General features: G+C 50.6%; 1 protein-coding gene across 1 annotated transcript in view; it reads right to left on the reverse strand.

Annotated features, from left to right (window-relative positions):
* STK10 (serine/threonine kinase 10) overlaps positions 1-22,523 on the reverse strand; it is a gene marked incomplete at both ends in the record, with an annotated part of 99,668 nt that extends 77,145 nt beyond the window's left edge. Inside the window, one exon of the mRNA XM_080699445.1 lies at positions 22,368-22,523. Coding sequence (XP_080555571.1) covers positions 22,368-22,523 — 156 coding nt within the window. The remainder of the gene's footprint in view (positions 1-22,367) is intronic.
* Between the last annotated feature and the right edge of the window lie 2,845 nt (positions 22,524-25,368).

Raw genomic sequence — 25,368 nt, forward strand, 5'->3', positions numbered from 1 at the left:
CCATGGCACCCTAAATGTCAGGCCTGGGCGTGCTGGAGCTGCCTATGAACTCATCATGGGGCTGTGGGGGCCCAGCAGGGGACCTGGCCAGCATCCACTGCCCCTCATGGATTCAAAACTCTCATTTCATTGGGGACCACCTCTCCCAGTCCATGGGATTCCACTCTGGTCTATCAGAGCACTAAACCTCCTCACAGCACTGGAGGAATGAGCATGAGACCCAAGGCAGGCTGATGGTACCATACCTGCGTGGATTTTTGTTTATTTTTTATTCTTTGCATTTTTGCTAAAGTTATCGGGAAAATAGCCTTTTCCTTATCTGGGGTTGCTAAAACATAAAGTAGGAAAGTTTTGCAGCCCATCTTGCCATCCCTTCAGAAAGCCTTCCTGAGAATGAGGCCACGAAGAGAGAATCAAGGCCCACCATGGGAGAAACACAGCGTGCTGATGATTCAGTAGAGCACCTGGAGCCAGCTGTTCCAGAAAGCAGCTACTCTTAGATTTTTTTAGTTATGTGAGCCAATAAACTCCCTTTGGGACTTCTGCCAGTCATCCAAAAGGAAATGAGTTCCCTGGCTCCAGGGTATTTCAGCAGAGAGCAGATACCGGTAGAAGTGTTTCATCATAAAATATACAATAAGGAGGGTCACCTTAACTCCAGTCCACCGTGACCAAAAGGGACATTCACGGAGACCTCACGGTGGAGGTGATGGATAACCCAGGACCTGAAGACTAGGTGGAAACTGTGGTGACTAATAGGCCACTGACACACAGAAACCACGGCACTGTCCTGTCAAAGAACCCCTCCTCCAAAAAAGCAGAGGTAATTACATTTATGCAATTAGCAAAAACAGATAATAAGACAACCTAGGAGCTGGTGTAGTAATAACAGGGAATCCTCAGCTGGGCACAGAGGTGCACACCTGTAGTGTCAGTACTTGAGGGGCTGAGACAGGAGGATTACAGGCTTGAGACCAGCTGCAGCAAGTAGCAAAAACCTCAGCGATTTAGCAAGAGCTTGTTTCAAAATAAAAAACAGAAAGAAAGGGCTGAGGGATGTGGCTCAGAGATAGAAGGCTCGTGGGTTCAACCTACAGTAGCTCAAAACAAAAGGGGGGGAATACTCATTGCTAACAAGATTCTGGGCTGTTTCCATCTTTTAAAGGTAAGAACTGGCAATAGGTTTGTTTTTGCTTTGTTGTACTGGCTCAAACCTGTGATTTTCCTGTCTCAGCCTCCCAAGTACTGGGATTACAGATATGTACCACCATGCCCAGCTACAACTGGCAATAGGGGTAGGTGTGTGTGTGTGTGTGTGTGTGTGTGTGTGTGTGTGTTATTAGGATGGTCCAGGGGCATTCTACCTCCCAGCTACACCTTCAGCCCTATTCTTACTTTTATTTTGAAACAGGGTGTCACTAGTTTGTTGAGTCTCACTGTTTACCGAGGCTGTCCTCAAACCTGTGACCATGATAGTCTTGCCTCAGCTTTCCAAATACTGGGATTACAAGCGTGCGCCACCATGTCCAGTTAGCAACAGGTTTTAAGAGCTGTAAAATACATGTTAGGTTTACTTGTCCCTCATTTCTAAGAATTTAAGGCCAAGACATAATTTTTAAAACACAAAACATTTAAATGTACCAGGAACATGTTCACGTTAGTCCATAATAATGGAAAAAAGATGGAAATAACCTAAATGGTTAAATTAGCTTAATGGAATAAGAAGCAATGCCTTAAAATAACAAATAAGGAAATAACACAGTAATAAAAAAGCTACTCCAGACATAATAGTAAGTAACAAAACAAGATAATAAAACTGCAGCTAAGTTAGAGCTCTGAGGACACCGTGCTCCTGTGGACAGAGAGAAGCTGCGAGCACAGGAAGTGGACAGGGGCTTCCCCAGGTTATCTCCATCCTGCCACTTCTGGTTATTCCCCACCACGATCTGCGCCAAGAGGCCCCCAGTCCAGAAGCCAACCTTGTCTCCAATGTCTCCAGAGGCAGGCAGGCTTGTCCACTCAGAAACCCACTCAGTAGCCCACAGGGCAGCCCACTGAGCCTATTTAAATTAATAGAAGCTGAGCATGGTGGTGCTGTCTGTAATCCCATTACTTGGGAGGCTGAGACAGGAGGATTGCAGATGCAAGGCTCAGCAACTTAGGGAGACTCTCAACAGCCCAGCGGGATTCTGTTTAAAATAGAAAATAAGGCCGGGCGTGGTGGCGCACGCTTGTAATCCCCGCGCTTGGGAGGCGGAGACAGGAGGATCCCGCAGGTTCGAAGCCAGCCGCGCGCGCTGGCTTAGGAGACCCTGTTTCCAAAATGAAAATGTAAAAATAGGTCTGGGAGTGTAGCGCCAAGGTAGAAGGGCTTCCAGGAACCCCAGTACCACCACCAAAAAAATAAAATAAAATAAAATAAAATAGAAAATAAAACAGGGCTGGGGGTGTAGCCCAGAGGCAGAATGCCCCTGGGTTCAATCCCTAGTTCCAAAATTAATTAACTAATACAGAGAAATGAAACAAGTCAACTTTTTACTTCCCTGGTTGCAGAGCCACATTAATGAACATATAAAATACAAGACAATCTGATCCCAGCAGAAAGCGCTGGAGGACGGCTCGCCACTCGGGCTTTAAACCCCTGCCTTCTCGGGCAGAAATCGGCTACTCCTGGGGGTGACCAAGCAACTCAAACTCACTCCTATGTCCCAGCCTCAGCCTCAGAAGTGTGCATTTTTTTTCTAGAAAGAAAAAAACAAAACAAAAAAACTCTGGGAGCAAGAGCAGAGTGGACGCAGATGCCCGCCAGGCCCACGTGGTGGGCGCGGCCCCGTCTAGCTGGCCGCTGCACAGGGCGTGAGTGACAGCTCCCAGCTGAGCTGTGGGTGAAAAGCCAGGACATGCGATCAGAGCCAAAGACCAGAGCAGCCAAGGCCAGACGTTTCCGTCCTCTGGTCCTCTCGGCAGTGGTCAACTGGGCCAGGCGTGTGTCAAGCAGGGCTCAGGCCACCGGAACCAAACGGGTGCTTAGGTCTGTGTTATCACATGGCACAGAGCTCTGGGGTCCCCGCGTGGAGTCTCCACATGTGGTGTCCTTGCCAGCCGTGAGAAGGGCTTCCGCTGTACTGTGCAGAGAGGAGGTCTGGCTCTGGAGGGAACTGGGTCACAGTAGAGCTGGCTCCGTGCGGGGCAAGGGCCCCACATGAATGCAAGGGGGAGGATGTGCAGAGGTAGCCAACGTGGCTTGGGGTCAGAGTCCACCCAGGTCAGAGGCGGAGCCATCTGTACACTGGACCTGGTCTTCTGGGAGCTGCACATGGTGGGCCTCAGGGTGAAAAGGCCCCTGGGGTCTCCTGAGGCCCGACAGTGCACACACCAGCCTCTACCCACCGCGGCGCGGGAGGCACACAGATGCACGGCCACCTCCTTCTGAGGGAGGGAAAAGCAAGGCCTAGCTAGTGACCTGCCCAGGGCGCATAGCTCTGAAGTGGTCTCACACCGAACTCACGTCTGGCCCCTGCCTGGGGCTCTTGGTCTCTGTAGTCCACCATCTCCAGAGTCCTCTGCCCACCACTCTGGGTGTCAGCCCTCCTTCACAATCTCTCCCTCCACTGCCTGTGACCAGAAATGTCTCTAGGGGGAGGTCTCAATGGCTCCCTGCCATGACATGGTAAAGCCCAAGCTCCCTGACCCAAACTCACAGCCCTCAAGATCTACCCTGCCCACTCTCCAGGGCACCCCGTGCCTCACGTTCAGCCCACACTGTGGCCAGGGCTTCCTGTTCCACATGCTCCCTCCCACTCCTTCCTCTACTGCAGTGCCTGCCCCAAACCTATGCTAAAGCAGCCCACAGCCCCTCCACGAGCTGTGCCCACAACCCCACCTGCCCCAGGAGAACTGCTTTACACTTCCACAGAGTGGTCATGCACATCAGATTCTCTCTCTGACCTGGCTGAGTCTAAAAAGCTAAGCCCGGTTCTGATTAATCCCAGTCTATACCCCACAGAGCCTGACACAGAATAGCCAGCAGATGAGGGGGAAGAGGTGTAAAGGGGAAGATGGAGAAAGGAGACAGAGGGGAACAGGTGCACAGGAGGCTGGGTGAATGGATGAATGGGTGGATGAAAGGATGGAAGGATGGATGGATGGATGGGAGGATGGATGGATGGATGGATGGTGGATAGATGGATGGATGGATGGATGGATGGATGGATGGGAGGGTGGATGGATGGGAGGGTAGATGGATGGATGGATGAATGGGTGGATGGATGGATGGTGGATAGATGGATGGATGGATGGATGGGTGAGAGGGTGGGTGGATGGATTGATGGATGGTGGATAGATGGATGGGAGGGTGAATGGATGGATGGATGGATGGATGGATGGGAGGGTGGATAGATGGATGGTGGATAGATGGATGGATGGTGGATAGATGGATGGATGGATGGATGGATGGATGGGTGAGAGGGTGGATGGATGGATGAGTACATGAATGGATGGATGATGGATAGATGGATAAAAAATAGAATGATGATGGGTAGAGTGATGGATAGATGGATGACAGATGGTGGATGGATAACAGATGAATAAATAGATGGATAATGGATGAATGGATAGATGGTGGATGAATGGATAACATGGATAATTTTGTGTGTGTGTGTGGGTCTGGGGATGGAACCCAGGGGCATTTGACCTCCGAGCTACACCCCCTGCCCAATTTTTTATTCTTTGAAACATGGTCTCACTGAGTTGTGAAGGGCCTCACTAAGTAGCTGAGGCTGTCTGTGAACCGCAATCCCCCAGTCTCAGCCTCCCAAATGCGAGGATTACAAGTGTGTGCCACCACGCCCGGCTAACATTGATGGATGGATGGATGGATGGATGGATGGATGGATGGATGGATGGACGGACGGATGGATAATGGATGAATGGATGGGTGTTTGTGCTTCCCTGAAAACAAAGAAATGAGGTTATTTATGTAACAAGAGAAAGAAAAGTGTTAAGTCCACTTTCTTGTCAACATATTTAGATTTCTGAATGTCTATCTCTTCTTCCATTTGGAAGATGGTACCTCCTTCCTTTGGAGAAGTCAAAGCGTCTCACTGGGCCAAGACACACACAGTTAATAAGGACTGCCACACAGAGAGAAACCACTTCCCAACCAATGACTGCCATGCCAAGTTTCAGCCCAACGACAAACAAGATGGCCAAGTTTCAGAACAAGTGACATTTAAGGATGGCAAAGATTATAAAGCACAAAAGCAGAGGGGCGAAAGGGCTTCCCAAGCGTGAACTTAAAACTCTTCCTGGGGAAGGGGGAGGGACTGGCGAGTCATCCTGGCACAGCCAAGAAATGCTAAGCCTCAAAAGTCCTTCTGGGCCAGCAAATGAAAAACTAGAACCCAAACGTGATCAGCCCCAAAGATAGCATGCCGAGGCCTTGGCTGCAAACCCAGGCAACCTATCCAACTTGGCCAGGCGTGAGAGCCCTCAGATCTCAGCTTTTCAAAAGTGGTGAGGAATCCAACCACAAGATATCTCTGATAAAGGAGTGGAGAGGGGATCATGGGTTCTGACTCCTTGAGGTGCCCCTGCCACCAGAGGAGGGCCGAGAGAGGACTCAGTACTGAGCTGCAGGGCAAGGGGAGTCTGGGGCTGACAGCAAATAAGAGGGGGGAAGAAGGGAGCCCCTTCATGGGGCCTCACCCCCTGCACAGGTAAGGCACCTTGCAGCAGTACTTGGCCTCATCCTCACAACTTGGAGGGGTACGTCCTTTGACCCACCCTGTCTTCCACACAGTCTCAGACTTCTCTGAGAAGTTGAGATTGGCCCGTTTTTTGGACCAGCAATACTTTCTGTGCTGTTGTGCTATTCTAAAAATAACACCACTCATGAAAGAATATAAGTAGAACGGGACAAAGGAGAAAATGAAAACCACCCATAATCCAGGGATAATAGCCTTTCACACTCTGGAGCACCTCCTTCCTGGGTCTGCTTGGTCATCTGAGCTCCAAGGGGTCCCCTGCTACGTGACCCCAGGGGACCTGAGCGATGCCTTCACTTGCCACCGTTATGTAATGACCATGTCAACAGCTGCTGCCTGAGCGGAGGGTGAGCATCCCACAAGTTAGCATGCGATGGGCTTAGTACAGCCGGGCCCCCAGCAAGGCCTCATGGGCGTGCATTCCACACTGCCTCTCTGCAAATGCAGCCTTCCGTGCTTTACATAAATGGGATTAAACTGTAGACACTGGTCATTTTCACTCGTGTGTGTGTGTGTGTGTGTGTGTGTGTGTGTGTGTAAATAAAATTTTGGGGGTTAAGCTCAGGGACCTTCTACATCTGAGTTATAACTCCATTCCTATTTTTTATTTTTTGGTATTCTAAGGACATTCTACCTCTGAGCTACATCACCAGTCCTTTTTATTTATTTATTTTTTATTTTGAAACAGGGTCTTGTTAAGTTGTAAGGCCAACCTTGAACCTGTGATCCCTGTCTCACGCTCCTAAGTTCTGTTATTACAGGCATGTAATTTATTTTATTTTATTTACTTAATTTTTTTATTTTTTATTTTTGCAGAACTAGAGCTTGAACCCAGGGGCATTCTACCTCCAAGCTACACCCTCAGCCTACTTTTTATTATTTATTTTGAAACAGGGCCTCACTAAGTTGCAGAGGGCCTCACTAGGTAGCTGAGGCTGGCCACAAACCTACGATCCTCCTATCTCAGCCTATCAAATGCTGGGATTACAAATGTGCATCACCGTGCCCGGCTCAAATTTTATTTGTTTATTTATTTTTGTGTGTGTGTGTGTGTGTGTGGTGCTGGGGATGGAGCCCAGAGGCCTTCTACCTCTGGGCTACACTCCCAGACCTATTTTATATTTTATTTGGAAAAAAGGTCTCACTAAGTTGCTGAGAGCATGTACCACCATGCCTGCCCGGCTCAAATATTAATTGACACATAATAATTGTACATACTTATAGGGCACAGTATGAAATTTTAATACTTGTACACAGGTGTAAGTAATCAGATCGGGGTGATCGGCATATCCATCTCCTCGACGTCTCATTTATTTGTGTGGGGAATGTTCAAAATCCTCTCTAGAGGCTATTTTGAAATATACAATTAATTGTCGTCAAGCAAGGCTGTCCTGCCGGATGCAGAACACTATGCCTCCTCCCAGATGCACTTTGTGCCTGTAGCCATTCTCTCTCCATCCCTCCCCACACTGCCTGGAGGAACTTCGCATCTGCTCCCAGGACAGAGAATACACAAGGAGATGCACAAGAGGTCCCAGTTTGGAACATGAGCTCGAAAGGAAACCAACAGGGACTGTCTCCACAGCTGGGGTGGAGAAGCCAGGCAGCCTCTCTGATGAAGGAACGTGTGGGCTGAGACCCAGAGGATGAGAAGGATCCAGAGGCACAGGTCAGGCAGGAGGACCAGCAGATGCAAAGGCCCTGCAGCAGGGAAGGCTGTGCTGCCTCCGCCTCCCCCTCCTCTCTCCACCCCCCATGGAGATGGAGACTGCAGCTGAGTCTTCAGTCCCCATTGCATGGACTGGCTCCCCTCTCCCTCTCTCTCCATCCTTACTCTGAAGTCTTAGGCTCTAACTGGCTTTGGAATAGCCTGTTGGTTAGAAACATATATATCAGTAAGCTACAGGGAAGGAAGAGGGAAACACACAGCAAAGAGGAAGCAGAAAGAAAGGGGAAGAGAAAGTGTAAGGTGAGTGCGGGGAGAGGTGGCCCTTCCCCTTCTCTCTCTGCCTGGCTGGCAGCTGCCAGGCCCAGGACGCCCGCCCGGCTCCACTCCATACCCCAGCGCCTGGCCAGGACAGCTTCAGGAGTGCCAGGGTCCCACTGCCGCCCCCGCCCCCCACCCTGCCGCTTCCACCACAGCAGGATGGGCCTGGGAAGAAGGAACAGGCTTCTGGGCACGGACGCCCTAGGGCCAGCGTAGCTGTCACACTCAAGGGACCCTGGACCCTCTCTGCTTAACAAGCTCCTTCACTCTTCCCTCTGGTCCTTGCAAAAGAAAGGACACAAGCTCCTGGCCAGAGAGAGCTGGGTTCAAGTCCCAGCTCTGCCAAGAAGCTGTGCAATCCTGAGTAGGTCACTGTACCTCTCTGGGCCTCGTCATCGGGCGTGAAGCAAGGATATTAACCTTTCTTCTCATGGGGATAGAAGAATGAGCAAGAAACAGAGGAGAACCAAGCAAGTCTATCCCTACCACTGGAGACTGCAGAGCCTGGCACATAGTAGGCTCACAATAAACAGTCCTTAGGGCTGAGTCTTATTGGGGCTCACAGTGTCTCCAGGCATCCTCCAGGGCACTGTGCGGCTCCGACAGTCCCACCACGGCTTTGCAGTGAAAGAACAAGGCAGGGCACACACTGTCTCAGGATGACACAGCCTAAGAGAGGGCTGAGCCTGAAGCCCCCGAAGCCCCCTGCACCTCTGTCCCCGTGAAATGTGCTCCCGGTCTGCTCCGGCCCTCCCCCTTCTTCCTTCTCCCTCCCTGCCCCCATCTCCTTCTCAAGCACTTCTCACGCCCCACCTTGGCCTAAGCCACACCCACAGCCCCTAAGGCACACCCACAACTCCTCAGCCACACCCACAGCTCACAAAAGCCACACCCACAATCCATAAGCCACACCCACAGTTCCTCAGCCACTCAGTACCTCAACCACACTCATAACCCCTAAGCCACACCCACGGTGCCTAAGACACACCCACAAACCATAAGCCACACTCAGTTCCTCAGCCACACAGCCCTCAATCAGACCCACAGCCCCTTAGCCACACCCACAGCTCCTCAGTCACAGAGCCCTCAGACATACCCACAGCCCTAAGCCACACCCACAACTCACAAGCCACGCCCACATCCCTAAACCCCTTCCACAGCCCCTAAGTCACACCCATAGTTCTAAGCCACACCCACAGCTCCTCCTCCCTACCAACTCTCAAGCCTGCCTCCTTCCTCAGGATGTGGCCACTGGGACCTGCCTTTGCCTGGGGTGGGCCAGGGGACTTGCTCTGGTACCCCAGGTATGCAGCCTAAGGCGTAACTGTGGTCACATCCTTTTCCCCCACCCCCAGAAGACCCCTCTCTTCCCTTATGTAGGCTGACCTGGCCAGGGCTTGAGGCAGGAAGGACATTACTTGTGGTCAAAACCACCGAGTTCCAATTCTTCAGCTTGGCATTCAAAGCCCTCTAGTCTTAGCTCCAGCTATGGTCTGAATTGCCTCTGTCTCCATCTTGAAAATGTCTATGTTGAGATTCTAACCTCCAAGGTATTAGGGAGTGAAGCCCCTGGGGAGGTGTTCAGGTCACCAGGGTCAGGCCACCATGGATGAATGGAATTGGTGCCCTTGTAAACAAAGTGGGCGCAGGGTGCTCCTTCCTCCCTCCCACCTCGTGGAGACGGAGTGAGCGGAGCCCTCCAGGAGAATGCAGCCTGGCCAGACACGAATCTGCTGAGTGTGACTTTAGACTTGCAGCCTGCAGGAGCCTGCAGTACCAGAACTGTGAGGTCAGCCGCCTGTGTGCCTCCAGTCGATGGTATCTGCTGGACAGCATGCCTGGCTCTCCAACCCACTGCCACTGGGCGGAGGAAGCAACGCAAATGGGCAGTGGGCCGGGGGAGGGGACAGCGGCCAACAGGAGAGGCCCATGGTAGCCACCAGCCCCATGCCACTCCTGAGCACTGAAACCAGGCTCATGGACTCACACGTGCAGGGGAATGCAAAACGCACACGGTATTTCAGACTCAGCCCAGAGGTAGAGAATACAAAATACCTCTTTAAACTGGGTGTGGTGGTGCACGCTTGTAATCCAGCATATGGGAGGCTGAGACAGGAGAATCACAGTTTGCCGACAGTCTCAGCTACTTAATGGGGCCCTTTGCAACTCAGTGAGACCCTGTTTCAAAATAAAGAATAAAAAATAGGGCTGGGGGTGTAGCTCAGAGGTAGAATGCCCCTGGGTTCCATCCCCAGTACTGAAAAAAAAAAAAAGAATGAATACTTCTTTAGTTCTCCATTTATTAGATGCTGAAATGATAAATACACTATCACAACTCCCCTTCCCGGTTTCCTCCTGCAGGTATGCGGGTGGGGAGACCGTGAACAGATGCCCCAGAACAAACACCCATCTGGGCTGTTATGTGAAATCTCCTGCTTTTTGCCAGGCGTGGTGGCGCACATTTGTAATCCCCGCGCTTGGGAGGCGGAGACAGGAGGATCGCGCAGGTCCGAAGCCAGCCGCGCTGGTTTTTTTGGTTTTTTTTGTTTTTTGCTGGTCTGGGGATGGAACCCAGGGGCATTCGACCTCCAAGCTACATCCCCTGCCCTATTTTTTATTCTTTATTTTGAAACAGGGGCTCACTGAGTTGCAGAGGGCCGCACTGTGTAGCTGAGGCTGTCCATGAACCACGATCCTCCAGTCTCAGCCTCCCGAATGCTGGGATTACAAGCGTGCACCACCACGCCCGGCTTGCGCTGGTTTAAGAGACCCTGTTTCCAAATAAAAATAAAAATAGGTCTGGGAATGTAGCCCGGAGGTAGAAGGGTTTCCAGGAACCCCAGTACCACCACCCCCCCAAAAAAAAGAAGAAGAAATCTCCTGCTATCAAATGCTAGTGATCAATTGACATTTGATTTGGCCACCATGCAAGCCACACAAACCCATCCTCCAGCCACACCAGGCTGAGGGCCAGCGAGCTTCCCACACACCTCTGCAAGCCCAGGCATCTGTCTCTCCACCATCCACCCTCCAGGTGGAGGTTCCCTCGGTCCCCAGTGGCCCTGTTTGTCCCCTGCAGCTCTCCCTCGGCCTCCCTGTGATATACCAAATGAGGCAGGAGAGGAGGCTGCCTGAGCACCTGTCATGCCACGCCCCCTCCCGAGCAGGCTTCTCCTCCATCCTCACCACAGCTCCAGGGTATGACTATCAGACCAGCCCTGCTGCACACACAGGGAAGCTGAGGCTCAGGGTCGCACCGCTCACCTGAATTCACACAACTACAAAATGGGACAGCTGAGATTTGAACCCTGGTCCCTCTGACTGCTAGGCCCAAGTCCTTCATCACACAACCAGGACATGGCACAATGAGGGCATGCACAGCTGGCCTTTACCTGGGTGGGCCCATGTCCAATTCAGAAAATAATTCTTTTTGTATGTGTGGTGCTGGGGATGCAACCCAGGGGAATTCTACCCCTAAGCTATACCCTCAGCCCTATTTTTAATTCTTTATTTTGAAACAGGGTCTCAACTGAGTTGCAAAGGGCCTAAATAGCTGAGGCTGTCCTCGAACCTTGATCCTCCTGTCTCAGCCTCCCAAATGCTGGGATTACAAGCATGCACCACCACTCCTGGCAGAAAAAAAATTTTTGGGGGGGCTGGTACTGGGGTTCCTGGAAACCCTTCTATGTCCAGGCTACACTCCCAGACCTATTTTATACTTTTTATTTGGAAACAGGGTCTCTTAAGCCAGCGCGACTGGCTTTGAACCTGCGTGATCCTCCTGTGATCCTCCTGTCTCCGCCACCATGCCCAGCCAGAAAATAATTCTTAAAACATCATGTCTGTACTGATCATGTGCAAACTTGTTGTCTCAATTCCCGACAGGATACAGTATAACAACTATTTAATAACATTTTACATTGTCTCATGTATAAGTCACAAAACAATTTAAAGTATCCAGAAACAGCCAGGCATGGTGGCTCTTACTTATAAGCCCAGTACTCAGGAGACTGATGAGACAGGAGGATCTCAGGTTAAAGAGTAGCCTCAGGCTGGGTATGGTGGTGCGTTTGTAATGCCCCCTTGGGAGGCCGAGACAGGAGGATCGCAGTTCGTGAACAGCATTGGCTACTTAGTGATGCCCTCTGCAACTCAGCAAGACCCTGTTTCAAAATAAAGAATAAAAAGTAGGGTGGGAAATGTCGCTCAAAAGTAGAACACCCCTGGGTTCCATTCCCAGTGCAAAATTTTTTTTAAAAGTATACAAGCCAGCCAGGCATGGTGGTGCACGCTTGTAATCCCTGCACTTGGGAGGCGGAGACAGGAGGATCACACAGGTTCAAAATCAGCCGCGTTGGCTTAAGAGACCCTGTTTCCAAAAAATATGTCTGGGAGTGTAACCTGGAGGTAGAAGGGTTTTCAGGAACCCCAGTACCACCAAAATAAATAAATAAATAAATAAATAAATAAATAAATAAATAAAATAAGATATGGCTGGGATGTAGCTCAGAGACAGAATGCTCCTGAGTTCAATTCCTAGTAACACACATGATGATGATGATGATGATGATGATGATATTAGAAGAAGAAATAAGGAATACAGAAGGATGTGCATGGGTCACCCGGTACCCTGGGAGCACGTGGCAGTGTCTGGGACATTTCTGGAGCCACACCGTGGGGAGGGAGTCCCAGCTTCTACTGGATAGCCCCATTCCACAATGATAGAGCCTGCCCCAGATGTCAGTGGCGCCGAGGCGGGGAAGCCCAGGTGCCAGGGCCGAGCTGCAGACACAGCAGACTTCCTGCCTTGTTGCCAGTTAGGGAGCAGTAGCTGCTCAACTCCCTGGCACTGAGCGCGCCAACAATCAGCCTCCCTCTGGTCGTCTGGTCTCCTGAGACTTCCCAAGCACTCAACGTCTCCTCCCTAGTTCCCACACACCACAGCCACCTCCACCTCACAGACATCATGAAGTTGGGGCTCAGAGGAGATCAGTGGCTGGGAGCAAACAGAGCTGTTGGGCCCCAGATCCTCCTGTGCCCCAAATCTCCTCCCAAGCCACTGGCTTGTCTACTGCCTGCTGCAGCTGGCCCTTGGAGGGACCCCTCAGGGCTGTTCTGGGGCCTGGGGCGCAGCCCCTGGGAGTTTTGCCTAGTTGGGGGCAGGGTGAGAGCTAAGGTTCTGGCTGTTTGTCCAGGTCCCCACACCCTCCTACTTCAGAGCCAGAAAAATTCCCAGGGTGGCCAGAGTGCAGCCAGCCCGCCATCCCTACAGGTCTGTCCTGCAGACCCGACAGTGGGCGTGCCCCCAGGAGGCTCAGGCCATCTTGGGCAGACTCAGTCAGAAACCCACTCACAGTAGCATGGACTTGGGTTTAAAAATTGTAGGCTGAAAGCTGGGCATGGTGGCATAGGTTTGTAATCCCAGCATTCAGGAGGCTGAGACAAGAGGATCGTGGTTTGAGGACAGCCTCAGCTACTTAGTGAGGCCCTCTGCGACTCAGTGAGACCCGGTTTCAAAAAATAAAAAGGCTAAAAAATAGGACTGGGGGTGTATTCAGAGGTACAAAGCCCCTGTCCCATCCCCAGTAACACACACACACACACACACACACACACACACACACACACACACACACACGGCTGAGCCGAACATGGTAGAACATGCCTGTAGTCCCAGTACTTGGGAGGCTGAGATGGGAGGATCAAAGGTTAGAGGGCAGCTTCAGCAAGTATTAAGACTATCAACCTCCCAGTGGGACACTTCTTTTAAAAAATAAAAAGGGCTGGAGGCATAGCTCAGAGGTAGAATGCCCCTGAGTCCAATCTCTAGTACCACAAGAAACAAAAAATAAAAAGATAAAAATACTAGGCTGGGCGGAAGTAAGGTTACTGCCTGGGGCAGATCTCTTTCCGGAGGAGGAGGGGAGACTGGAGACCTTCTGCAGCTCTGGAGGAAGCGGAAACCCAGGCTTTCCAACCACGAGGCAGGGGAGGAGGTAAAAAAGTCAGCCCTGGCCTGGGAGGAGAAGGCCTGTGGGCATCCCAACTCACTCAGCGTCTGCTTTCTCTGAACCAGGCAGGAAGGACAGGGAGCCACAGCCATCCCCAAGCCAGCCAGCTTTGAGGGCAGCAGAGCTCTGAGCAGCAGCTGCCAAGGCCCTGGCTCTCTGGGGATCCACGAGGATTCCCAGATTGGCCCTTAACAGGAGCAAGAGGCAGAGAGGACCTCTATTTATTTGTCTCATTTTATTTGAGAAATCACCCTCAGATGTGCTCTTCCACCTAGTAATTTCCTCCTAGGAGTCTAGTCTAAAAAAAATTTTTTTTTTTTTTTTTTTGGTACTGGGATTCCTGGAAGCCCTTCTACCTCCGAGCTACACTCCCAGACCTATTTTTTTATATTTTTTATTTGGAAACAGGGTCTCTTAAGCCAGCAAGGCTGGCTCCGAACCAGCGTGATCCTCCTGTCTCCGCCTCCCAAGAGCGGAGATTACAAGCATGCGCCACCACGCCCAGCGTTTAAAAAATAATTTAAAATACAGGAAGAACTTGACCAACAAAGTTGCTCATCGACTGACAGTCAGCTCTGCTAGAAAGTTTATTTCGAAAATGGCCATTCTGTTCCAATCCCACTGACATATTAGGGACCGAGTTTGTATCCTGATGCTAAAGTTGAGTTTCCTTATGTGCAAGAAACCCTAGGTGAAAACCAAAATAACTTCATGGAGGTGAGTAGAAAATATCCAAGTTAGCACTGAAAGAACACACAAAATAAACGCACCAACCACAACCATCACACCTCATCTGCCACACAACCCACTGCAGACTCCCCCACCCACCTGCGATCCAGCCCCTCCGGCACCCACACCCCCGAAATTAGACAGGAGCCCGTTGTGCTTAGTATTTAGAGTTTCCGTCTACACTGCTTGCCCAAAACTGTGCTACTGGTGTTTGTTTCGTGTGTGTGTGTGTGCGTACGTGAATGTGTGTGTATTTTTTTCCAGTACCAGGGATGGAACCCAGGGGCATTCTACCTCCAAACTATATATACACATACATATACATATACATATATATATATATATATTTTTTTTTTTTTTTTGCGGTACTGGGGAGGGAACCCAAGGGCTTTCTATCTCTGAGTTACAGCCCCAGCCCTATTTTTTATTCTTTATTTTGAAACTGGGTCTCACTGAGTTGTAAAGGACCTCACTAAGTGGCTGAGGCTGTCCGCAAACCGCGATCCTCAGGTCTCAGCCTCCCAAATGCTAGGATAATAAGTGTGCGCCACCACGCCTGGCTTCAAGCTATATTTTTTTAATGCATCACTGATTAATTTTTTGAGCCATATGCTCATTTTCCCCATAAGTTCTCTGGATTTCACTGTATGGTTTTGCATACTTTGGTGCTTTGGGGGCAGGAATATAAGTCTTACATTGTGGAATAAAGTACCTGCTATGGGGCCAGGCACAGGACAAGCATTGAAACAATTTTAACTCATTAATTTTAGATAAATAAATAAATATGTTCCCATGGCCTTTGCTACTAGAGAGGCTAAAAGGCAGGAGAACTTCTGGAGCCCAGGACTTAACAGGATGAAAAGACCCCATCTAAGACAAAGAAAAGTCTGTGCTGGGAGGCTGAGACAGGAGGACTGCAAGTTGAAGGATAGCCTTAGCAAGTAGTGAGACTCATCAACCTAGTGAGACCCAGTTTCAAACTAAAAATAAATAGGTCTGGAGGTGTAGCTTGGGCAAAGAATGCCCCTGGGTTCAATCCCCGGTATCACACACACAAAAAGAGCTTCACAATTCTGGGTGTGGTGGTGCCCACCAGTACTCGGGAGGCTGAGACAGGAGGATCACAGGTTCAAATAACAGCCTCAGCAACACAGCGAGACGCTCAACAACTTAATGCAATCCTGTTTCCAAACAAAAATTTACTGGTGCAGTTCTGGGGATCGAACTCAGGATCTTGCACATGCCAGACAAGCACTCTACCGCTGAGCTACATCTCCACCTCCAAACAAAAGTTTTGTGTGTGTGTGTTTTTTTTTTTTTTTTTTTTTTTTGGTGGTACTGGGGTTCCTGGAAGCCCTTCTACCTCCGGGCTACACTCCCAGACCTATTTTTACATTTTATATTTGGAAACAGGGTCTCCTAAGCCAGCGCGCACGGCTGGCTTTGAACCTGCGCGATCCTCCTGTCTCCGCCTCCCAAGCGCGGGGATTACAAGCGTGCGCCACCACGCCCGGCTCAAACAAAAGTTTTTAAAAAGGGCCTGGGGGTATAAATTGAAGGTAAAATATCTTTGGGTTTAACCCCCAGTACTACAAAAAATAAAATGAAAAAAGAAAAAAAGTTTCAAGACTACAGAAGACCAAAGTCAAGGCAATTTCTAGGACGCAGAAAACTCCTCTAGGCCTGCGTAGCGACCCCTTCCTCTCCGCCCGCTCCCTCGCAGATGCCAGCACCTGGGTTAGCCACTGTCCCTGACACCACTGCTGAGGGCAGTGCTTTCCACTCCACAGGCTAAACTCTTCCTCCCGCCCCACCTGCAGAAGGAAGATGGCTTTTCTATAAGAATTCTGAAACTGGCCGGGCGTGGTGGTACACACTTGTAACCCCCGCTTGGGAGGCTGAGACAGGAGGATCGCGCAGGCTGGCTTAAGAGACCCTGTTTCCAAATAAAATATAAAATAGGTCTGGGAGTGTAGCCCGGAGGTAGAAGGCCCCTGGGTTCCATTCCCAGTACCACCAAAAAAAAAAAAAAAGAATTCTGAAACTGAAGAGCTTACACATGTTACTTCCTAATCTAGTCACGAGAAAGAAATGATTTTCTTTTGGAATCAACTTGCTATCCCATAACAAGGGTTGAGACCTAGAGGAGGTACTAAGCCAATCCTATCCTCTTTTTCTCCACAGCAGAGAGATAAAGGCTTATCAAGGAAAAATAGATATAGGGCTCCATACCTTGGAGCTGCTTAAGACTGTTAAGATTATCATCAAGAAATCTGGACATGAGAATCCTCTCCTAAACCAGCTTGTAATACCAGTACTTGGGAGGCTGAGACAGGAGGATCTCAGGTTCACAGCCAGCCTGGGCTATTTTGTCAGGCCCTCTGTAACTTAGTGAGACCCTGTTTTAAAACAAAGAATAAACAATAGGGCGGGGTGTAGCTTGGCAGGTCCCTGGGTTCTATTCCCAGTAACGAAAAAAAAAAAAAAATGCTGGGTATGGTGGTGCACACTCGTAATCCCAGCATTTGGAAGGATCGTGGTTCACAGATAGGCTCAGCTATACTTAGCAAGGCCCTTTGCAACTCAGTGAGACCCCGTTTCAAAATAAAGAATAAAAAATAGGGCTGGGGGTGTAGCTCGGAGGTAGAATGCCCCTGGATTCCATCCCCAGTACAGGAAAAAAAAAAAAAAAAAGGAATCCTCCCCTACCCAAGCTGCCAAACTTGGACTTTTAGGGCCTCCCAGGTGTCCATTCCCAAGAAGGCCTCCATTGCCTCGGCTGTGGGCAGAATCACCTGCTGTTTCTAGGACAGGGAGTGGAGATGGCTGGCCGTCCTTCCTCAGCAATGAGTCAATATCAAATCTGTGGACCCAGCCATAAAACCACGATGGAATCGCTGGCTGCTACAGCGACCAGGCCAGTCAACCATGAGGAGGGCAGGGTTGTGGTCCTTGATTAGAGGGGCTTTAGTAAAAGCAATGAGCACTTCAGGCTCACCGGCGGAGGGCTGAGTAAGCAGTGCCTCTGCAGGTCAGCGGGCTTGGGCGAGAGGGATCTTTGATCCAGGATGGTCTTCCATAATCAGCAAATACAGAAAAAGTGTTACACTGAAGCCCAGAGCCCCGGGTTCCGGCCCCTTCCCCTTTCCGAGCCCAACGTCCCCACATGGAACACAGGGTTGGGTCAGACTGGAGAGTAACATGCTAAGCCAAGTAAGTAATGCAATTAATTGTGCATCACTTAACAATGGGGACACATCCTGAGAAATGCATCATGGGGTGATTTCATCATTCCCCAAACATCGGAGTGGACTCAGACAGACCTAGATAACGTGGCCTCCTACACACCTGGGCTACAGGATGTGTGTGTGTGAATAGGCTACGTGATACATGTGCAAATTAATACCTGGACCACACGATGCATGTATACTCTACATGTATCATATACACACTGTGCTGTTTATTGCTTCTGCAAACAAGATAAGCAAAACAACACAAAACTAAGTCAAGCAAAAGACACAATGATGCAATCAAGAGATGCTGGAAACATGACATGCACCCACCAGGCTGCTGCTGCTGGCATGACAGGGCAGACTACGGTAAAATCTGGTGGTGGTGGTTGTTGTTGTTTGTGGTACTGGGGATGAAACCCAGAAGCATTCTACCTCTGAGCTACACCCCCAGCCCTACTTTATTCTTTTATTTTGAAACAGGATCTCACTAAATTGTCGAGGCTGGCCATGAAACTATGATCATCCTGTCTCAGCCCCCCTCCCCCAAGTACTGGAATTACAAGTGTGCGCTGTCACGCCCAATTCATGGTAAACGCTTTAATAAGTAGGAGCGTATTCTAAAATAGTGAGAAAACTGGGTGTGGCGGTACACACCTGTAATTCCAATACTTAGGAGGCTGAGATAGGAGAATTACAAGTTTAAGACTAGCCTCAGAAATTTAGCAAGACTCTCAGAAACCTAGCAAGATACTGTTTAAAAAAAAAACAAAAAACGGGCATGGTGGCACACGCTTGTAATCCCAGTGTTTGGGAGGCTGAGATAGGAGGATCAGGGTTCACGGCCAGCCTCAGCTTCTTAGTGAGGCCCTTGGCAATTTAGTGAGACCATATTTCCAAATAAAAAATAAAAAATCGGGCTAAGAGGTGTAGCTTGGAGGTAAACGCCCTGGGTTCAACCCCCAGCATAACAGAAAATATAATAAAAATAAAAATAAAGTAAAAAGTACTGTGAGTATGGCTCAAAGGTATAATGCCTCTGAGTTCAATCCTAAGACCACAAAAATAAAATAAAGTTACATTAAGTGTACAGCATAGCTAGGTGTGGTGGTGCACACTTGTAATCCCAGTATTTGTGAGGCTGAGACAGGAGGATTGCAGGTTTGCAGCCAGATTCAACTACTTAGTGAGTCCCTCTGCAAATCAGTGAAACTCTTTCAAATTAAAAAATAAAAAAGGCGAGCGTAGTGGCACACACTTGTAATCCAAGCATTTGGGAGGCTGAGACAGGAGGTTTGCAGTTCATGGACAGCCTCAGCTACTTAGTGAGACCCTCTGCAACTCAGTGAGACCTTGTTTCAAAATAAAGAATAATAATTAAAAAATAGGGCTGAGGGTCTAGCTCATAGGTAGAATGCCCCTGGGTTCCATTCCCAGAACTGCAAAAAAATAAAAATAAAATAAAATAAACAGGGCTGGGGGTGTACCTTGGAGGTAGGATGTCCCTGGGTTCAACCCGTGGTACCGCAAAAAAAAAAAAAAAAAAAAAAAAAAAAAAAAAAAAATTATAGCATAGCCAGGTGTGGTGGTGCACACTCGTAATCCCAGTACCTATAGAAGGCTAAGACATTAGGACTGCAGGTTCCAGACAGCCTCAGCAAGTTAGTAATGCTCTCAGCAACTTAGTACAACCCTGTTTCCAAATAAAAAGTAAAGTAGATCTATGGGTGTCGCCCAGAGTTTAAAAAGGCCCCTGGGTTCTATGCTGAGTCAGTCAGTCTGTCTGTCTGTCTGTCTCTCTCTCACACACACAGAGTATTGCATACTAAGGACACAAACCAGTAACATCATGACTTACTGTCATCAAGTATTCTGCGCTATTAGGAAGATCACACTGTCCCCAGGACACTGGAATTTCTCAGCTCTCTTAGACTTTAATGGGGCCACCTATTTATTTATTTATTTATTTACTTATTGGTGGTACTGGGGTTCCTGGAAGCCCAGATTTGGAAACAGGGTCTCCTAAGCCAACGCGCAGCTGGCTTTGAACTGCGATCCTCCTGTCTCTGCCTCCCAAGCGCGGGGATTACAGGCGTGTGCCACCACGCCCGGCTATTTATTTATTTATTTTTGGTGGTACTGGGGGTGGAACCCAGAGGCTTTCTACCTCCGGGCTATGTTCCCAGACCTATTTTATACTTTATTTGGAAACAGGGTCTCACTAAATTGCTGAGAGCCTCACTAAGTAGCTGAGGCTGGCTTTGATCCTGCATGATCCTACTGTCTCAGCCTCCCAAACCCAGGGATTAGTCACCACACCCTGCATTGCAGTTGCTTTTTAAAAGGGCCCATGAACTTTGGCAAATCAGGAAGATACAAAATAACTTGTGAGCCTTTTTAGGAAACTGCCAGAGCAGCAAGGGAGTTTTACCCTGCTGCAGCAGGCAGAAGTAACAAACAAAAACAAAGACTGGGGTGCTCGCTTTGGCAGCACATATACTAAAAGTGGAACGATACAGAGAAAATTAGCATGGCCCCTGCGCAAGGATGACGTGCAAATTCGCACAACAAAAAAAAGAAAATTAAAAAAAAAGGCAAGGACTGGGAATGTTGCTAGCAAGAAAGCACAGTTTTGCATGAACATGAACTATGTGAAGCCAGTATATATGGGGGTGGAGTGGGGGAGCCGAAAGCCCCTAACAGAGGAAAGCCATCCAAGACTCAACAGCACTAGAAGACCAGCTTGACTTTTTGAAGAAAGTAGATTCTGAGATGAGCTGACCGAGGGCTCAGCTGTCTTCTTGACAGCCAGAGTACATCTGCAGGAACAGGCCAAAATCAAAAGTAGGCAAGGACACCGGTGAGGTGTCAGAGAGACCTGCAAGGCTGAGGACTGTCTGGTGCCACTAGCAAGATGCAGTTTATGGGGATGATGGAGGCCCTCACATATGTGCAATGCCCTCAAGCAAGGAAGGACAGCAAAGCACGGCAGTCCAAAAGCCACAGGTGCCACCCTGGGGCTTGTCTTTCCAACCCAGGACCTTTGTTCCAATGTGGGTTTCCCCAGCCCTCTAACAGGAAGTGCTGGTTCAGAGGGGATGTGGTAAGGTACCCAAAGATGCACTCGGATGGGCCCAGTTGGTCTGGAAATTGCCACCACTCTCAGCCCGAGCAGCGGTGCTTCTCAGACTTTGACTTGCTTAGGAATAACCTGGACTCCTGTTGAGAAGACTAATTCTGCAGGTCTGGGTGGAGCCTGAGACTGCATTTCTAAAAACTCCGGGATGATGCTAATGTGCATCTTTTAGGAGCCTTGTTTTGGTAATAAAGCTGAAAACCAATTTCAAGTCACAGAGCAGGTCTTGACTGGGGGTGGGGGAAGCCCTCTTTATGTTCAGCTGCCTTGAAATCCTGGTGTTGGGGTGGCCTCCTGGTGACAACATCAGTTGAACAAGTAGGCGTCTTCCAATAAAAGCTTTCCTGGGAGCCGCAATTTGCAGTGGCATAGGTCTGCAGTCCCCGGGTGAGGCAAGAGGATGACTTGGGCCCGTGGGTTGGAGATTCATCTGTGCAACACTGCAAAATCTCATCTAGCTGGGTGTGGTGGCGCAGTTTGTAATCCCAGCATTCGGGAGACTGAGACCCGAGGATGGCGGTTCCCAGACAGCCTCGGCTACTTAGTGAGGGCCCTTGCAACTCTGTGAGACGCTGTTTCAAAAATAAAAAATAAAAAACTGGGGCTGGAGGTGTGGCTCAGAGGTAGAGTGCCCCTGGATTCTATCCTCAGTACTGGGAAAAAAAAAAAAAAAAAAAAGAATAAAAAATAGGGCAGGGGGTATAGCCCGGAGGTAGAATGCCCCTGGGTTCTATCCCCAGTACCAAAAAAAAAAAAAAAGAAAAAAAAAAAAAGAAAAAAAAACACTTTTATTTCCTCTAGGTAAAAGGAAATTAGGGAAAAGGTGGATCGGGGCTGCAGGTATCTGGGTACAGCAAACAATGCAGGCACTCGGAACTGACTGCTCCTGGACAATGTCCTGCTGCAAACGTGTCTTAGATTTAATCAGCCCTGCCCTGTCTTCCTCCAAGGGAGAGGCAACTGCAGGCTGGGAGCCTCCCCAACTGTGACTCAGATGCACAGCGTAAAATCTATCCCCTGAGGCTCGAAATTCTCAGGACCCGGACCTCCCCTCCGCGCAGCGCCAGCCCACCCTTCGAGCCTCCGCCTCTCACTCCAGGGGCGCACACTCTGCCCTTCCCAGTCTTGGGTTCATCTCTAAGAGCGTCCCTAACTCCCACCCCTCCGAGGTGCAGCGGCGTCTGTCGGTCCCTGGCGCCTGGGGTCGGAGTGGCCTCTTTTTAAGAGTCTGCCTGGCACCAGTGTTCCGGACAGCGCGGGGGGCCCTCCGGGAGGCCGAGGTCCCACGGCCGTCCCTGGGTCGCCCCCTGCGGCGCCGAGCACGGCGCCCACGCAGGAAGAGCTCGGAGACCGAGCCGGGGCGGGGCCCCATCGGAGCCACAGGGGGCGCCGGGCGCGCGGGGGCCGCGGGCGCAGAGCGAGGTTTCCCCGCCCCCCGAGGGCTGCTGGGGACCGGGGCTGCGGCCGGGGCTCGCGCAGGGGCCGCCCCCCACCCCGCGGCGCCCTCACCTTGTAGACCTTGCCGAAGGCGCCGTCGCCCAGCTCGCCCACGATCTCCCACACCTCGTTGGGGTCCAGGTCCCGGCGGACGTGTTCGTATTCGCGGGACTTTCTCTTCTCGAAGGTGGACAGGCGCAGGATGCGGCGGAAATTGGCGAAAGCCATGGCCGGGCGCGGGCGGGGGCCGGTCGCCGGCTCCGGGGACGCGAGGAGGAGGTGGCGCGGCCGCCCAGGTCCGCCTCGCCCGCAGCCCGCGCGTCAAGTGCGGCCGGAGACCCGGAACCCCGCGGCGGCGGCGGCGGCCCCGCCCCGCTGCCCGGCCCGGCCGGCCCGGAGGCCCGCCCCCTGCAGCCCGCCGCCCGCCGGGGCGCCGCCGGGACCACCCCGCGCCCGCCGCCGGCTCCACCTGCGCTCCCGCGGCGCCCGGGGCCCCCATTGGCTGCGGGTGCTGGAGGCCCCGCCCTTCGCCGCGGGGCACTCTGGGCCTAGTAGTTCCGCGAGCCTCCCGCCGCGAGCCACGGGCCAGGCGCTCGGGGGCACCCTCCGGGGCTTGGGGGACCGGCTGCGGCGCGCAGCGCCCCAAACCCCGACGGGAGCGCGAGTGGGCATTTTGCAAGCCGTGTCAGCTTCAAGAAGGCCATCTACACCAGCTCACTTGAACTCGCCTCGCAGCGCACCCAGCGGGCTGTCCTTGTGCGCCCCCACTTTTCAGATGGGGACGCCCGGCGGCGCGGGGTTTTACCCCGGGCGCTCGTCCTGGCGGCCAGTCGGTCGCCCTACCTCGGCGCGCTGCTGCCCCCTAGTGCGCAAAGCCGCGCTGTCAGCCCGGGTGACTGCTCCCCCACCCCGGCCTGGGCTCCCAAGTTTGGGGCCCATAAACCTGCCGGGTTTAAGGGTTGCGAGGAAGAGCTGCTTTGGGCTTATTAGCTCTATTTAATAGTAAGTAAGACATTTTGTACCCTTCATGTCCTAATCTAAATAAAACTTGCGCACATTACAGGCAAAAACAAAGACTTTTTTTTTTTCTTTTCTGGCGGGTCTGGGGATGGAACCCAGGGGCATTCGACCTCCGAGATACACCCCCAGCCCTATTTTTTATTCTTTATTTTGAAACAGGGTCTCACTGAGTTGCGGAGGGCCATCACTAAGTAGCTGAGGCTGTCCGCGAACCGCGATCCTCCTGTCTCAACCTTCGGAATGCTGGGGTTACAAGCGTGCGCCACCACGCCCTGCAAAAACTTCTTTGACCAGCGTCATCCTTGGTCCAGGCGGTTGGACTCACTTCGCTGCTGTGACGACCTGACTGTGTCCCATGGACAGGTCATCAGATGTTTTCACCGGGGTCAGCTAGGTGGGTTCCAGGCAAAGTGCCCTGTCTGGCTCGAAGCCCGAAGGGCTATTCTGACTTCTCCCTCCGGAACCAGTGGAGTCTCAGTGAATGTCGCTCTCCGCTAGCCTCGCCTACTAAAAATGTCAGCGTCCAGATGTCTTCACCCCTTGCTCGACCCTTTGTTCGAGAATGTCCCTTGGGGACTGGGCAATTGCCACTGCAGTTTTACATTTGGAAAACCAGCTAAAGGCGCTTGCGATGAGTTGATGCTCTGTGTAAAGGACGCCCTGACCGGTCAAAATGTCCCTACCACTGAATGGTGCTTGAAACTTTTTTTTTTTTTTTTTTTTTTTTTTTTGGCGGTACTGGGGATGGAAGAATGCAGGGGCATTCTTCCTTCGAGCTACACTCCCAGCCCTATTTTTTATTCTTTATTTTGAAACAGGGTCTCACTGAGTTGCAAAGGGCCTCACTAAGTAGCTGAGGCTGTCCACGAACCCCAATCCTCCTGTCCCTGCCTCCTGAATGCTAGGATCACAAGTGTGCGACACCACACAGGGCTGAAACTTTTAAGGGCCTTTATCAACCAGAGAAGAAAACACCAGCCAGTACAAAAAAAAAAAAAAAAATCCCAGTACTTAGGAGGCTCTCAAGTTCAAGAGCACACTCAGCAACTTAGTGGGGCCCTCAGCAACCTAGCAAGACTCTGTTTCAAAATAAAAAATTAGAAGAAGGCCACCTAACTGAGATGGGAAGGGAAAAGAGGAAAACACCGCAAGGGACAGAATGTGCGCACACAAACTTATCAAAGCTGATCACTATGCTGAGCAGGGGAAGGGAATGGGGTGGGAACGGGGGAGGGCTGAATGATGCCGTGTGCGCGTATGCCTCTACCACCCCGCACGTCATCAGGATGTAGGACTAACAATGCCCCAATAAGGTAAAAATAAATAATTTAAGCCGGGCATGGTGCTGCATGCTTGTAATCACAGCATTTGGGGGAGGCTGAGACAGGAGGATCACAGTTGACAGACAGCCTCAGTTACTTAGGCCCTTTTCAACTCAGTGAGACCTGTTTCAAAATAAAGAATAAAAAGCCGAGCGTGGTGGCACATGCTTGTAATCCCAGCATTTGGGAGGCTGAGACAGGTGGATCACGGTTCGTGGACAGCCTCAGCTCCTTAGGTCCTCCGTAATTTAGTGAGAGTGTTTCAAAATAAAGAATAAAAAATAGGGCAGGGGGTGTAGCTCGGAGGTCGAATACCCCTGGGTTCCAAACCCAGACCTGCAAAAAAAACAAAAGCAAGTATCTACAGATGAGCTGTTCTGTCTGGGATTTGCCTCAAAATAATCCTGTGAATAAAAATAAAACAAAATTGGTCTTGAGTTGATCATTATTAACCTGGGTAATATGTATGTATAGGAAGATTTGTTATATCAATTTCTTCTCTTGGTTATGTTTGAAATTTCTATTTAAAAAAAGTATGGAGCCAGCGTAGTGGCACACACTTGTAATCCCAGCATTTGAGAGGCTGAGGCAGAAGGATCGCGGTTCGCAGCCAGCCTCAGCTACTTAGTGAGGCCCTTTGCAACTAAGTGAAATCCTGTTTCAAAATAAAGAATTAAAAAAAAAATAGGGCTCGGGGTGTAGCATGGAGAAAGAATGCTCTGGGCTCCATC

This window comes from Muscardinus avellanarius, assembly GCF_963383645.1.
Source record: "Muscardinus avellanarius genome assembly, chromosome: 7".
Classification (NCBI taxonomy): Eukaryota; Metazoa; Chordata; class Mammalia; order Rodentia; family Gliridae; genus Muscardinus; species Muscardinus avellanarius.